Source organism: Mytilus californianus, unplaced genomic scaffold (genome assembly GCF_021869535.1).
Source record: "Mytilus californianus isolate M0D057914Y unplaced genomic scaffold, xbMytCali1.0.p SCAF_1, whole genome shotgun sequence".
Taxonomy (NCBI): Eukaryota; Metazoa; Mollusca; class Bivalvia; order Mytilida; family Mytilidae; genus Mytilus; species Mytilus californianus.
In genome coordinates, this window is record NW_026262581.1 from 36,226,595 (window position 1) to 36,243,671 (window position 17,077).

Sequence of the window (17,077 nt, forward strand, 5' to 3'; positions counted from 1 at the left end):
AAACTACAAAATCACAATTTGTGACAAAACTTCGAATTTGCTACTTAAATAAGTGATTTAAAAATCACTTATTTCAATAAGTCCCCTGACTGATGACCAATATTTATGGAAAGTTCATAATTTTAAATTAAGGTCTCAACATACCCGTATCTTGTTATAATTGAATGCTGTTGTTAATGGCCTGCTTTTTTACATCTAGATAAATGGTAGCTATATTTTGAATGTCTTTGCAGCTTGCCATAAAGCCTGCGATGGATGTACATTGTATGGTATAGATAAATGTGATAAATGTGCAGAAGGTTATACCATGGAAGATAACTCCTGTAAAGGTAATGTATAGTAGCATTTAGAAATAAGAAAATTGCAGTTTATTTAACATAAAAAGAAAATGATATTTGTTTTCTCAACTAAGTTTCATAAAACTTTCAAAGAATGACAGACAACACTATGACCAGATGAAAGACAAAAAGACAAACAACTGTCCACAAATACTACACAGAAAATAACTCTGTATTTTAAAAACTGAGGAACACTTGAAGCTCATAAAAAATCTTGCAAAAAGTCATAATTAAGTGAAGAAGGATTGCAAATACTAAAAATGAAATACATGTGTAGTCAACCAAGCCATTGTTAAATAAATTTATTCTGCTTGCCAAAAGGACCAATTTTGCCTTAATATTTAAACCCACATAAGCTTTCACTGTAATCCAAGCTGGAGGAGAAAAGTCCAGATCTAAAAAATCTTCCTCTTTCCCTACTCAACCTTATTTTTATTGGCCATGAACGAACAGGTAGACAGTTATTTTAAAGACTTCATCAGCTTGTCATAAATCTGTGATGGAATTATAAATATTCCAAAACCAGTTTTTAACAATGTTTCTGTGCTACTTTACTTAGTTCCAAATAAGTACTACTTGAAAGACAAAAAATAGAAAAAATGTCTAAAGATTTATGACAGTACTTCCAAAAACAGACACACCAGTGTCTGACAACAATCTAGACAAATTTGTTAATACTGCTTATGGAAGACAATTATTAAACTTGTACTTAGAAAACTTTCTTTCTTATCTGGAAAAAAGATATCATCTCAGAATTTGAGTATTTTGCAGATGTAGATGAATGTCAATTAGAAGATGTATGTGAAGATGAAAATAAAGTGTGTACAAATAAAGATGGCAGCTATGATTGTAAATGTAAAGATGGATTTATAGAAGAAAATAATACATGTATACCAAAACCAAAAGGTAAGAGGCTTTCTGATAGTGTGAGTGAAGCTAACTTTATTAGCCATATTGATTTTCTATATCTCTTAGATCTGTTAGCCAGTACTTAATTTTGATGTCAGATTTCCATTCAGATAAAGAATTTCCTTTTGGAGTTATTGTGAAGTTTAAAAATACATTCAAAATTGTATCTTAATGAAAAAAAAAGACATGTTTATGCCATAATCGCAGGATTTTTAAATATATACATTTCACAAATTTAAGATTATTTTACAGATATAGAAAAAAACAAATAACTGATATTTTATAATTTGTATTTACGTAGAGCCCTTTCTTATTATATATACAACATTGACCTAAATTTTTTGAATATTGAAAAGTAAAAGGAAGAAAAAATGTGGATTCAATAATCTATATTATAGAAAAGATTAAAAGTTTATATTTCTTTAAAATCTGCCTTTCTGCCTTGGCAGAATTGCATTTTGTTGGTAAATTAGAATTGTTTTTTTTTTTACTAATACACATAGCTCCCCTTCCATGCTGCTGGATTATGCTCTGTGTTAACAAATAAGAGATATAGGACGTCAAATGTAATGAATGAAGGACAATATTGTCATGTCTTTTTAAAAATAACAAAAAGTTGACCTTGAGATAAATGGTCACATCCAATGCTGGTATTAAGTGAATGACTTGGAAACGGGGATTGCTGGGCATTGAAGGTTGGTACACCTTGATTGATGATCCTGTCACAAGATACATATAGAATTCACTGACATGTATTATAGAGTGCATCACCTATGATAACTTCCATTCTCTAAAAAATCACTACAAGAAATGATCTTACACTGAACCTTTTTATGTGTACTTTTTGGGACAATTTCTTATGTGAACATCATGAATAACAAGTGCTTGTTATTAGAGGTCAATTACTTAAACTGAAGGAAAAAACATCTCTTTGAAAGATTTGGTTTGTTTAAATTCTGATTTTGTCACAAATTTGAAGTAATTATTTCTGAGTTCATGATAAAAAGTCATTGTAATGCATGTAATTTGTGCATAATAATTCTCATATTTCTAAAAATCACATACTTTAAGCTATTATCTCTGTAAGTACATGAAGTATGCATACAACTTTTAAATAGTCAATATATCTCTAGTTATGTATAACTAGTGAGCAAATTAAGCTGCAGATAGAAATTGAAAATAGGGGCCAAATAAGATACTAAAAACAAATCAGCTATTTTAAAAAGATATTCATGGCATGTGGTATAAATATCAGTAACCTTTGTTTATTTACACGGTAGATATACTTAGCAAACCTACATTGTGTTGTCAACATTTAGGTTTAACTTGGGGGTAAAAGGTTTTGTAAGACATTAATAATGTAGTCAAACATTTATGAAATTTGACAAAACTTGGAACAGAAGATTCTTTATGACCAAAAAACAGTATCTATTTCAACATTTTTGAAGATTTATTTTTTTTCTGTATTCTACTTATAAATAGACTCTGAGTCATCACATTTTAGATATGATCTCCATGGTCATGTTATTATGGGGGACCTCAACATTGTTCTAGACCAAGAAGTTAAAAACATTTGCTCTTTCATTGAATTGTAAAAATTTAATTAACTGTGTAAAAGCAGGAACAAATCTGATAAAAAAATGTCCTGATTATTTAGATTTAGATAAATACATGTGTAATATATTCGATATAAAATTAACACATTATGAAAATAATTTAGAAAATAATTAAAGGATACATAATACATTGTATGCCAATTTCTAGATAAGAAACAAACTTCAAGTTCTTGCAAAGTGGTTTTTGTTCGTATCGGCCAAAAAAGCAATCAACAATGTGATGATGGTATGATGTAAATACTACTTGGAATTTCTTAAGAATAAAATTAATAATTTTTCTACATTCAGGTCCATACACTCCACAGAGAGTCAAATTTTGACTTTTCAACTCTTAAACTACATTTCCACACAATCTTATCAACAAAAGTTTTCCTATTTAATTAAATTGTCATTTCAAAAATCTGTGCAAAATAATGCAATTGTATTTGCTACAACTCATATTAAGACTTCTTCTGCATGAAAAAGGTAAAAAAAAAAAAGCTAGATAAACTTACTGGAAGTGTCACGAAATGATTATGGCTGTAAATTTCCTCCTTGACATAGTCTATGTACGTTTGGGCAATAATGTTTATCGACAGGTTGTAAATATTGGACAGCATATATTTTTTTTTTTTGTAATACATGTATAACATTTTTATATTTGCTTGAGTTTTCAGCATCTTGGTCCAGGGACACAGTTAACTTCCTTTGGTTTTCATTGTCTACGAAATAGAATAGAGTCCCTAGTGTGGACAGTGTATAACTTGCAAATTTTTTCATACACCTTCCAAATTTATTTCTTTATATTTATGCCTAAAATGGTAAGTAAGGGGATGAAATTACATGTAAAAAAAATTTGGGGCATGATTTTTTACGTAAAGTAGTGATTTGATCCAGTTTGAAAAGGTCAAAAATAAGTACTGTATGTCTGAAGCTGTCAAACTGAATTACAGACCCCTTTAACATAAAACTATCCATATTTTGAGTTAGAGCCGATAGACTTTTCTATAATTTTGATATAATTTGTCCCAAAAGTAGTGCACTACACTGTAAAAATCTTTTTTGGATAATGCAGGTGCGATTTTTTTAATTTGCATTTTTTGTCTAAAAGAAATGCACTATGAAATAACTGTGTTCTCGGGGCTCTTTAATATGGAAGACTTCAATGAATACATGCATTTATTACATGGGTTTCAATGAAAAACTATCGATTTCCCAGTCAAATTTGGTATTTGACATGTGAAATAAATTCTGCATTTTCACTCCTCTGATTTCATACAGCAATAGGACATAGAAAAAGATATGGTTCTTTGCATTTTTTATTCTATTTTACATTAAAGTCAAAATAATAAACATAATAACTGAATCAAGAATTCAAAAGTTCTAAAAAAAATCAACTTGGAACCTATCAACACTGATAATTAATACTTGACCCATGCATCATGCACATGCATCATTGTTGTAAAACATTCAAATTCTGAAATAAGCTATTCTATAATCACTCTTCATTAGAAAAATACTTACATTAAATTTAAAATCTAACTCAAATTTTTGAGATCTGTTAATTGTTTAAGTATTTACAAATGCCTGAGGAGTAACATCGAATTTAGCACTAAAAGGTTATTTTACATGCCTAGTCCTACTGACTCAAGTACAGATTGGGCCAGGATCAAGAGCTATCACGGTTGATGCAACGGGGGAAAAAACAGAGAAAATTTAAATTTGTTTACTGAGCAAGCACATTTTTTACCTATTCACAGGCAATAAAGTTGTTAAGGAAGCCAATTCATTTAATATCAAATAATTGCAAACCAATCAATGATCCTTTGAAAAGCTTATTCTGAAACGTTAAAAATTTAACAATTTAGCAACATCTTTAAATATTGCCTTTATCGGTACATACATTCATTTTGTTTTAAATTAATCAACATATAACTAAAAATGTATGGATATACATTTATTAACACTTGGTCCTACATCCTATCATTACATATATTTTCGCTTTGCACAAGGCCTTGCTTTAATCAGACTGAAATTTAATTCTTGAAAAACTTGGATTATTTCTTACTTGGAATTGGCTTTGAACTAGCTTATAGTATGTCTTAGATTGGTAAATTGTATTTTTATCTTTTTTGGTTATTTTTTTTTTAAGTGCTTAGTGCTGTTCTGGTTCTGATGAGTTAACTGATTTTTATCCTTTGGTCTCTAGTAGATGTTTGTCTCATTGCCAATAATATCACCTCTCCATATTTTTATATTTTTTTGCTGTCGTATATTGGTATGACGTTGGCATCGTCGTTGTCGTCAGCGGCGTCGTCGTCCGAAGACACATTGGTTTTCGCACTTTAACTTTAGTTTAAGTGAATGGATCTCTATGAAATTTTACCATAAGGTTTAATACCACAAAAGAAAGGTTGGCATTGATTTTGGAGGTTATGGTACCAACAGTTAAGGAAATATGGGCCAAAAAGGGGCTAAAAATAAGCATATTGTAACTTCCAGACATAACTTGTGTGTTAGTGTATGGATCTCTCTGACATTGTACCACAAGGTTCCATATCACAAAGGGAATGCTGGGATTGATTTTAGGGGTAATTGCCTCAAAATTTTAGGAATTAGGGGCCAAAAAAGGGACAAAAAACAAGCATTTTTCTAGTTTCATGACAATAACTTGTGTGTAAGTGTATGGATCTTTATGAAATTGTACTACAAGGTTCCATATCACAAAGGGAAAGCTGGGTTTGAGTTTGGGGGTTATTGCCTCAAAATTGTAGGAATAAGGGGCCAAAAAGGGGCAAAAAACAAGCATTTTTCTAGTTTCAGGACAATAACTTGTGTTCAAGTGTATGGATCTCTCTGAAATTGTACTGCAAGGTACCATACCACAAAGGGAAGGCTGGGATTGATTTTGGGGGTAATTGCCTCAAAATTGTAGGAATTAGGGGCCAAAAAGGGGCAAAAAACAAGCATTTTTTTAGTTTCAGGACAATAACTTGTGTTCAAGTGTATGGATCTTTATGAATTTGTACTACAAGGTTCCATATCACAAAGGGAAAGCTGGGTTTGAGTTTGGGGGTAATTGCCCTAAACGTTTAGGAATCTGGGGCCAAAACAAGCATTTTTATACGACTGCAAACAAATTTTGCGGTTATATATTGGTATGACGTTGGTGTCGTCGTCGTCATCGATGTCGTCTGAAGACACATTGGTTTTCGCACTCTAACTTTAGTTTAAGTGAATGGATCTTTATGAAATTCTACCATAAGGTTCAATACCACAAAAGAAAGGCTGGGATTGATTTTGGGGGTTATGGTACCAACAGTTAAGGAATTAGGGGCCAAAAATAAGCACTTTTGTAACTTCCAGACATAACTTGTGTGTTAGTGTATGGATCTCTCTGACATTGTACCACAAGGTTCCATAGCACAAAGGGAATGCTGGGATTGATTTTGGGGGTAATTGCCTCCAAAGTTTAGGAATTAGGGGCCAAAAAAGGGACAAAAAACAAGCATTTTTCTAGTTTCATGACAATAACTTGTGTGAAAGTGTATGGATCTTTATGAAGTTGTACTACAAGGTTCCATATCACAAAGGGAAAGCTGGGTTTGAGTTTGGGGGTTATTGCCTTCAAATTGTAGGAATTAGGGGCCAAAAAGGGGCAAAAAACAAGCATTTTTCTAGTTTCAGGACAATAACTTGTGTTCAAGTGTATGGATCTCTCTGAAATTGTACTGAAATGTACCATACCACAAAGGGAAGGCTGGGATTGATTTAGGGGGTAATTGCCTCAAAATTGTTGGAATTGGGGCCAAAAAGGGGCAAAAAACAAGCATTTTTTTTTAGTTTCAGGACAATAACTTGTGTTCAAGTGTATGGATCTTTATGAAATTGTACTACAAGGTTCCATATCACAAAGGGAAAGCTGGGTTTGAGTTTGGGGGTAATTGCCCTAAACGTTTAGGAATATGGGGCCAAAAAACAAGCATTTTTATACAACTGCAAAATTTTGCGGTTATATATTGGTATGACGTTGGCGTAGTCGTCGTCGTCCGAAGACACATTGGTTTTCGCACTCTAACTTTAGTTTAAGTGAATGGATCTCTATGAAATTTTACCATAAGGTTTAATACCACAAAAGGAAGGTTGGGATTGATTTTGGGGGTTATGGTACCAACACTTAATGAATTAGGGGCCAAAAATAAGCATTTTTGTAATTTCCAGACATAACTTGTGTGTTAGTGTATGGATCTCTCTGACATTGTACCACAAGGTTCCATATCACAAAGGGAATGCTGGGATTGATTTTGGGGGTTATTGCCTCAAAATTTTAGGAATTAGGGACCAAAAAAGGGGCAAAAAACAAGCATTTTTCTAGATTGATGACAATAACTTGTGTGTAAGTGTATGAATCTTTATGAAATTGTACTACAAGATTCCATATCACAAAGGGAAATCTGGGTTTGAGTTTGGGGGTAATTGCCCTAAACGTTTAGGAACTTGGGGCCAAAAAACAAGCATTTTTTTCTTGTTTCCAGACAATAACTTGTGTTCAAGTGTAAGGATCTCTCTGAAATTGTTCTGCAAGGTACCATACCACAAAGGGAAGGCTGGGATTGATTTTGGGGGTAATTGCCTCAAAATTTGAGGAATTAGGGGCCAAAAAGGGGCAAAAAACAAGCATTTTTCTAGTTTCAGGATAATAACTTGTGTGTAAGTGTATGGATCTTTATGAAATTGTACTACAAGGTTCCATATCACAAAGGGAAAGCTGGGTTTGAGTTTGGGGGTAATTGCCTTAAACGTTTAGGAATTTGGGGCCAAAAAACAAGCATTTTTCTAGTTTCCAGACAATAACTTGTGTTCAAGTGTACGGATCTCTCTGAAATTGTACTGCAAGGTACCATACTACAAAGGGAAGGCTGGGATTGAGTTTGGGGGTGATGAATCATAAGGGGGTTCAAGAAATTTGAGGGGGGATTTTTTTTTCTTTAAAATTTTCCATTTTAAATTGGTTATTTCTGATTTATATATAAAAGCAAATAATAATGATATGGTTTGAATAGGTAAATAGAAAATTTTTTTAAGTTCTTAGACCACATTCATTCTGTGTCAGAAACTTATGCTGTGTCAAATATTTAATCACAATCCAAATATAGTGCTGTATCAAGCTTGAATGTTGTGTCCATACTTGCCCCAACTGTTCAGGGTTCGACCTCTACGGTCGTATCAAGCTGCGCCCAGGCTGGAATTGAGTTTGAGGGTGATGAATCATAATGGGGTTCAAAAAATTGGGGGTGGGGAATTTTTTTCCTTTTTTTCCTTTTTTTTTTCTTTAAAATTTTCCTTTTTAAATTGGTTATTTCTGATTAATATATAAAAACAAATAATAATGATATGGTTTGAATAGGTAAATTAAAATTTTTTAAGTTCTTAGACCACATTCATTCTGTGTCAGAAACCTATGCTGTGTCAAATATTTAATCACAATCCAAATTCAGTGCTGTATCAAGCTTGAATGTTGTGTTCATACTTGCCCCAACTGTTCAGGGTTCAACCTCTGCGGTCGTATCAAGCTGTGCCCAGCAGAGCATTTTATTATTATCCAGTGTCTAAATTTAATTCATTTGTAGGTCATGTTGTATATCTTCACCCCTATTTTCATTTGAAGAAGGCAAGTAAGATGAACATTGGGATTATTGGAATCAGCTTGGACTCACCCTGAAAATATCCTGATGGGAACCCTGTGTTGATCAATTCAGACACTAAACAAAACTTATATGGGAATTAGCTGTCATTTGTGTCAGTTTTATTTCTTTTATTATCATGGTTTCCTTCTGATGGGAAGTAAAGATACAAGATTATTTGGAATAAAGTGTACCCAGTCTGTATTTTGTGGAGGAAATTGCTATTCATAATAGGATTCCATCCTGCATTTCTATCTCACACTTTTTCTTTTCCTTTGTTTCAGATATTCCCAAAAAGAAGGAATCTAAACCATATAAAAAGAAACCTTCGAGCAAAGATAAAAAATCTTCAAAGAAAAGGAACAAATACTCCCAGCCAAGTTTACTTGTTCATTTTGCAATTCTTGGACTTTATGCATTGTGTGGATTACTAGTCAGAGGAAATGTTGTCATTATTAGTATTCTAACAGTTTTTCTTGGCATTTATGTATACTGGTTTGCAATATGAAGGTCTTGCTGTAGGAATAAAACTGTTGTGATTTTTTTACTATAATTAAAACCATTGATATTTTGCAACTTTGTAACTCAACAGTACTCTTTTCTTAAGTAACCATCATAGGGACACTTTGAATTGAACCTGAATCTATTTTGGATTATAATTGTAAATGTTTTGAAGGTATATGGAGAAATAGCATCTTAAATATGTCCATTATCATTTAAATGAACTTTTGGTTTGACTAAGTAGACATTTTACTAATATTGAAACTAATAGAAGGTTAATGTAGGAATGGAAATTAAACTCTCCTCCAGTACATAAACTTACAGATAAAACCACAAAGTACCTTTTATTTTATGTTTGTGCATCTTCAAAATGGTAAATACTCTTCAGAGGTTTTAACAGCATTCATTTTTAGGAGAAATAGTAGTGAGAGAAAATATGAGTGAATGATATAAAGGATAACAATTAAAATTAAAGTATATATAAAATTGAGAATGGAAATGGGGAATGTGTCAAAAAGACAACAACCCGACCAAAGGGCAGAAAACAGCCCAAGGCCACCAAAGGGTCTTCAACACAGCGAGAAATGCATGCACCCAATGGGGGACTTCAGCTGGCCCTAAACAAAAATTTATACTAGTTCAGCAAAAATGGACGTCACACTAAACTCCGAAACATATAAATGAACCAAAATTAATAAAAAAAAATTTGTATGTGTATCTGGTGTTCAGTTTATTTGGCAATCGCCAATGGCAGTCAGCAGGGTTTAAGAACATCAGTTGTTTGACCTGCTAGTCAAATGCATTTTGTTAAAATATACTTTTTCACTATTTTGGTCTTTTGGAAAATGTTGTTTGTGCTGTATTTAGACCCCTCTACCAAGAAATTTTTTTGCCTGCACACGTATAAAAATTGCGGTTTTTATCCAACGCAATCATAGGTTTGAACATTGTTTTCAATTTAGACTTGTTAACATACATATTTGTATATTTAAACATTAAAACAAGAATGAAATTTCAAGATGGAGGTTATTCGATGTAAAAAAATAATCCAGATGTGAGTTAAATGAAACCCAGGAGTTCTAAGAACTAACTGTTTCTTGCTATGACTTATATGTGAGGCATAACTGATTTTGAATATTCAAGTGATTTCAGGTTATATGAAGATGTGGTATGATTGCCAATGAGACAACTCTTCACCAGAGATCAAATGATGTTGCAGTTAACAACTATAAGTCACAGTATGGCCTTTAACAATGAGCAAAACCCATACAGCATTGCAAGCTATAAAAGGCCACAAATTGACCAATGTAAAACAATTCAAATGAGAAAACCAACTGACAGATTTATGTAGTTTGTTTTAAGTCTTGCAATCTGACAAAATATGTAATATGATTTTAAGTTCACATCTATCACCAGTATAATGTAAAAGACAGAAATGTTCATTTATCAAAGTTTTCATTGTGTATTTTAATGTTTTGTACATTTGAACTTGTCCTGAATGTGCAATAGTAAATTATGTGGTGTGTATTTGTAAAAATGTTAGCATTAATTGCAAGTTTTATATGAATTTGTTAAGCTTAAACTGCATGAAAAATTAAAAGCAACAAGAGTGCAAAGCAATAAAATATCAGACAATGGAGGTTTCATAGTACAAATGATAACAAGTGAAATCTTTTCATAACATCACTTTGTATTTTTACTGACCAGTTCAAATTGCAAGTGTTTTTAAAAAGAGTCCAAAAATCATAGTGAAAATGTAAGTGTTTATATTCTCATCCAGCAGGTAACTTTAGTCAGTATGAAAAATAGAAACTCAAGCTATTGATGAAAGGATGAGAAGGAAATCTCTTCCACCATAGGCTATATAGGTGACTGACTCTTATTAAAGATTGATAAAAGTTTCTACTGTTTATTTTGATGGTGTTTGTTCTAATTTTATTTTGAAGGAACATGTCATGTATGTTTTGCATTTAATATTAACAACCTTTTGGGATTAACCCATACTGCTTGAGATGTTATTGGCAATAGGGTATGATTTTGTGTTCACAGCCATTATTTTTCTGTTTACATGATGATTTAAGTTTAATAGGACTTCCATAGAATTATCTATTTATTGTTGATTTTGCTCAAATAAACTTTTTACAATTCTTAAACTGTTTGTTATTATACAGATAAGTAGATTGCTGCAGCAGAGTATCTGACATCAAAACTTTTTCAAAATTGAATGCAGTTAAAATAAATCTGAATAATTGTATGTGGTATTGGCTTCTAAAAGTTTTTCATACCGTACACATTGCAAATATTCAGGATTTATAGTGATTATTGTGTCTGTTCATTCATTATAAATTTGAACCACTCACTTCTCCCGAATCAATAACTGGATTTTTTTTAATCTTTCAGATTATCTTCAATACCGCATTGCATTAGTTTTTCATTCTATTGATTTTTTTTTGGGGGGGGGGGGGGGGGTGTGGAGGGGGGGTTGTTCCATTGCATTAAATTTGACCTTACCATATTTGCAAACATGAGAATAGATCAGAAATGATACATAGTAGTATGAATTTTGTATCTTTGACTTACTCCTACTCTAAATTTTGTAAAGACCACATGCGTAGGCAAACCAGTCAGGGGCATCCATAGAAGTATTTTTTGTGCAGCTTGAATATTTTAGAATTTGGAATATGTAGACAATCCATATATGATTTATAGATGGTTCTAGTCAGGAATTGCAGTTTCTATTATGTATACTAGTACCTTGGTATGTTGAATGTCATTGAAATTCTGGGCTTAGGTACGTTTCTCATTCTTTTAAATATTAGGTCAACTGAGGTCTTCAAATGGAAGTAAAATGGGAAGAAATAAAATAGTGAACTTATTAGTATTAGGTCAGTTTCTTAGTGACTGCAAAAACACATGTTAAAGGCCATCTACATTGGTCTGTAGAACACTGTAGAATGGCTATTAGGTCTGCATGTCTGTCTGATAGGGGTTTTGTGATCTTGAATTTCATGGTGCATTGGTCAACATTGACTTAGTGTGGATACACATATGTCAGTTGTTCAGTTACTATAAGTAAAAGGTCAACTATCAGTCTATAGAATCATTGCAAGGTGAAAATGTTCATCTTACAACATTAACTGATCTGATTTTGTAACTTCACTGATCCCTTTATATGTTGTTGGTCAGTTGAGTTACATCAAGTAATAGGTCAACAATTTTGGTTCTCTAAAAAACTAGTTTTAGGATGTATTCTTCTGATGTTTCAGTCTCATTGAAATCTCTTTCAGGAATTAAATCCAAAACATGTGATACAAGTGGAAAATATTAATGAATTTAAAAAATGTTATAATCAAACTAAACTCTGTGAAAAAATTGTGTACTTACTATAAGTAGTTTTTGAGTAATAAAATTTTCAAATTTTTGTAACCAATCCGGTCAGTGTCATCAGCCAAAATGTTGAAAAAATGGGTGAGGAGTACAAAGAAATGATTTTACCAAAACATGTTCATCCCATATCAATTTTTTCTTTTCAAAATTCTAGATATGTTTTTTTCAATCATTTATAACAAAAGAAGTTGAAATGATATGCATTTTGTTCTAAAAAAGAGAAAAATCAGCGGGGGATCTAGGATTTTAGGTTAAGGGGTGTGCAAACTTAAATTTTTGTGAGGTAAATTTATCGAAATATTCTTTATTAAGCTGAGGACAACCCATGCTTTGAAAATTTATGGGGGGGGGGGGGGCGGCACGCCCTCGCCTGAATCTGCCCCTGAAAATCACAAATTGACAAAATTGACAGCATGGTCAATTAGACACAAAAAGCAACAAAATTTTATAAAACTTTCTTATATTAACACCAACCTATAGTTTTTTTAAGTCAAATTTATTCAAATTGGTCCACTTCATCTTTAGTGAAAGCATGTAAAAAAGTTTGATTGTGAAATTGTGATTTTTTTCAAGATAATATCACAAAAATAGGTAAACAAAATTTTTTTAAATGGGTACTTCGAATGGCCGTAGCAAAAAAAGAAGTGCACCACCGTATGATTTTTTCTTCATCAATTACTTTCTTACAGTCATATGAACCCAAAAATCAGGTTATGAAAAAAAGTTTTAATTCTAGAAATTTTTGGCTCCTCAGAGGTGTACATCTCGTGGAATTTTATTTGATTTTGATTTGATTTATTTTCCCAAGCTCTAATGCATTAAAATCCTTTTTGTTATACAGTATAATAGGAATAACAAATCTGTGTTTTTTTTCAATTTCAATTTTAACGCAGCGAAATCATCATAGCTTTATATATAATAATAATAATAATAATAATAATAATAATAATAATAAATTCTTTATTTAAAGAGGGTAAACACAGTTAGTTACAATTAATAATCTTCCTTGGCTTTAACATAGGATACAATACATGTTGATTTATATGGGAGGTAAACTGTAACAGCCATAAATAAGTACATCTGTGAGTCTGGGCTTAAGATAGATATATAGAGAATTCAATCACACTGTTGCTAACAAGTGAAAGCAGTACATCTTATTTGATTAAACAATAGACTAGTATTTACAATATGTCACACATAACCTTAATTCTATTCTAAAAGATCTGCCAACAAAGACATATCCTCTAAATGACAAAAGATACAGGATCTACATATTACCATGTCTGTCAGACAATGTTCAACTAACTTTGATTTCATATTCATGGTTCATTAAGTAACGTCAGACTCGTCCGTTCTTCGTTTATTTTATTAGACCATACTGTAAACCAAATAATTTCTGTAACCGATATATTTTTGTGAGCAGAAAAATGTAACAAATGATATAAATACTCGCAAAATATCAAACTTGATAGCAGTTAATTTATATCCATGTAAATCTGTCAAAAAAATTTCCTAATGTTAGAAACTTCTGTAATTTAAACCTTTGTTTATATTGGGTAGCTTGCCCTTAAATTTAGTGTAAATAATGTTATGTCCATCACTCAATCTGTAATTGATGTTTAAAATGTTTTGATAATAGTATGCCTTGTTTTAAGAATAACATCATTTAATGTAGCAGGGGCATGTTTTGTTTATTTTCCAATTTATGAAATCAAAAATATCAGATATCATTTAGGGGAAACATTTTTTGCTGAGTAAACATGTTTTGAGATAAGTCACTGAGTAAAAGAAAATTATCATATAAGATGTTTGATAATTCATCACATGTACTTTAACATGTTATAAAATCATTCTAAAAATTATCATTATAATAGAAGGAGGTCTTTAAAGTCCTGCAATTAAACATTTTCCATATTGTTTTACATTTCTACCATAATTCATGCAGTAAGGTTAAATTCAAATTTGTTTTTTCTGTCATGTGCTATGTCTGATCTAACATACTTAACAAGTCCACCATCATGAAATGTTCCATCGTTCCTCCAATAGTGGAAGTTATCGACCTTAAATATTACCTTACTGCATATATATTTATGCATCAAACACAACAATAGGTTGGGTTGCTGTAGAACATGTAGCCCAACCCAACCCTGTTGTTGTGCATGATGCCTCACATTTCCTGGTAAACATCAATGTGACAGCAATCCACAAATACACAAATAACAAAACCACAGCTAGAGGTCAACATTCAGTATTGAACAATAAAAAGGTGTCTTTACAATAATATGATAGGCTCTAAATCACTTGGCCTGAGTTTACAATAATATGATAGGCTCTAAATCACTTGGCCTGAGTTAACAATAATATGATAGGCTCTAAATCACTTGGCCTGAGTTTACAATAATATGATAGGCTCTAAATCACTTGGCCTGAGTTTACAATAATATGATAGGCTCTAAATCACTTGGCCTGAGTTTACAATAATATGATAGGCTCTAAATCACATGGCCTGAGTTTAAGAAAAAGTTGTGAATAACAAATCAGAAAGTATTAAAGATCTGCCATCATAACCATATTCTTTTAAAATTAATAAAAAAAAACATAATTAAAATATAACATAAGACAACCACTGAAGGAAGCCACAAGAACAGGTGGTGATCAATTCAGCTCAGTTAGATTTTTTAGATCTGAACTCTCCCCCTTTTTAATCTCCATCAGATGATTAAAACAAAAGGTAAATTAAAGAACAAGGAAAAACAATTAGCTCTGATATAAGGGTATATAATTGATCACAGAAACACAAGTACTAACAAACTAAGGTAAAACTGTTTTATCAAAGAATGTGCAAACTTGCTGAAAGCAAGCTGAAAGTACTTTGCCTGCTGATATGAAATAATGTTGTGCATCCTTATAAGATCTTATAACAGTGGCTTTATTTAGACATGTTTGACTGTATTGTAATAAACAGTACAGGAGAATAGGTCTTGCATGATTCTTAGAAAAATATTGTACGGAATTTCAATGCATATAACAAAAAAATGTTTTAGGCTTTCTTTAAAATAAACTAATTGTATATAAAAAAAGATATCAGTAGCAGCAGAAGTACATTGCTAGTAATGGACTTCTGGTAGCAGTGATTGTACAACATCAGTATGATTATAATCTTTTTACTGTAAATATTAAAATAAGAAGATATGGTATGATTGAAAATGAGACAACTCTCCAACAGAGTCCAAATGATGAAGATAAAAGCATCTGTAGCTTACTGTACGACCTTCATCAATGATGGGTCTATTTATCCCAAAAGATAGATAGTGTAAATCAGTACATAATACACAATTTGTTAGATGAGCAATTCAATTTTCTTTTGTACCATTGAATAAGTTTAAGTAAATTAAACTTTGTTTTCTATATTTTTGTAGATACATCAGATGATAACAATACAAAAGATGGAATGGAGAAAGAGGAGTTATGACAGGATGTTAACTTATAAATGTGTATAATTGTGTATGAGTGTTTCAAATATAGTGCTTTCTATTTGTAATATTCTTACTGTTTACTGTTATCCAAATCTTTTATTTGATTTTGTGGATAGTCTGATTTTGGTTATAGTTTTGCTATCATACTTTTTTAGAACAGTATATTTTTTTATGCCCCCGCCGTAGCGGTGGGGGCATTAAGTTTTACCCTTGTCCGTCCGTACGTCCCGAAATTGGTTTCCGTTCTCTAACTTCAGTTTGCCTCAACCAAATGTTATGAAACTTATACACAATGCTTATTACCACAAAACACAGATCAAGTTTGAATTTTGGTGGCGTCACTTAAACGTTCTAGAGTTATGCCCCTTTATAAATGGAAAAATTGCAAAATGTTTAGTTTCCGTTCTCTAACTTAAGTTTGCCTCAACCAAATGTTATGAAACTTATACACAATGCTTATTACTACAAAACACAGATCAAGTTTGAATTTTGGTGGCGTCACTTAAACCGTTCTAGAGTTATGCCCCTTTATAAATGGAAAAATTGCAAAATGTTTAGTTTCCGTTCTCTAACTTAATTTTGCCTCAACCAAATGTTATGAAACTTATACACAATGCTTATAACCACAAAACACAGATCAAGTTTGAATTTTGGTGATGTCACTTAAACCGTTCTAGAGTTATGCCCCTTTATAAATGGAAAAATTGCAAAATTTTTAGTTTCCGTTCTCTTACTAAAGTTTGCCTCAACCAAATGTTATGAAACTTATACACAATGCTTATTACCACAAAACACAGATCAATTTGAATTTTGGTGGCGTCACTTTAACCGTTATAGAGTTATGCCCCTTTAGAAATGGAAAAATTGCAAAATTTTTATTTTCTTCTAGATATCAAGTTATTTTTAAAATTGGAGTTATCTTTCTTTGTCCATGATTATAGTTGAATCAGCTACAATCAATGCTTTATATAATGCAATGTTTAATTTTGACTTCCACTGATAAAATACAGATCAAGTTGAATTTGGGTAGTGTCACTTTAACTATTATTGAGTTATGCCCCTTTATAAATTGAAAGATTGCAAAAATTTTAGTTTCCATTCTGTAACTTTAGTTTGCCCCTTCCAAACATTATGAAACGTATACACAATATTCATTACCACAAAACTAAGATCAAGTACAAATTTTT

At 31.7% G+C, this 17,077-nt stretch overlaps 1 protein-coding gene across 2 annotated transcripts in view; it reads left to right on the forward strand.

The window, feature by feature from the left end:
* Positions 1–15,955, forward strand: part of LOC127702370 (cysteine-rich with EGF-like domain protein 2) — a 40,428-nt gene extending 24,473 nt beyond the window's left edge. Inside the window, exons 9-11 of one of the 2 annotated variants that reach the window (XM_052206533.1) lie at positions 234–329; positions 1,110–1,244; positions 15,834–15,955. In XM_052206533.1, coding sequence (XP_052062493.1) covers positions 234–329; positions 1,110–1,244; positions 15,834–15,886 — 284 coding nt within the window. In that variant the 3' untranslated portion in view covers positions 15,887–15,955. Of the gene's footprint in view, positions 1–233; positions 330–1,109; positions 1,245–8,810; positions 11,181–15,833 lie in introns of those variants that run through there. The other variant, XM_052206532.1, reaches the window with a different exon arrangement.
* The last annotated feature ends 1,122 nt before the right edge of the window (positions 15,956–17,077 follow it).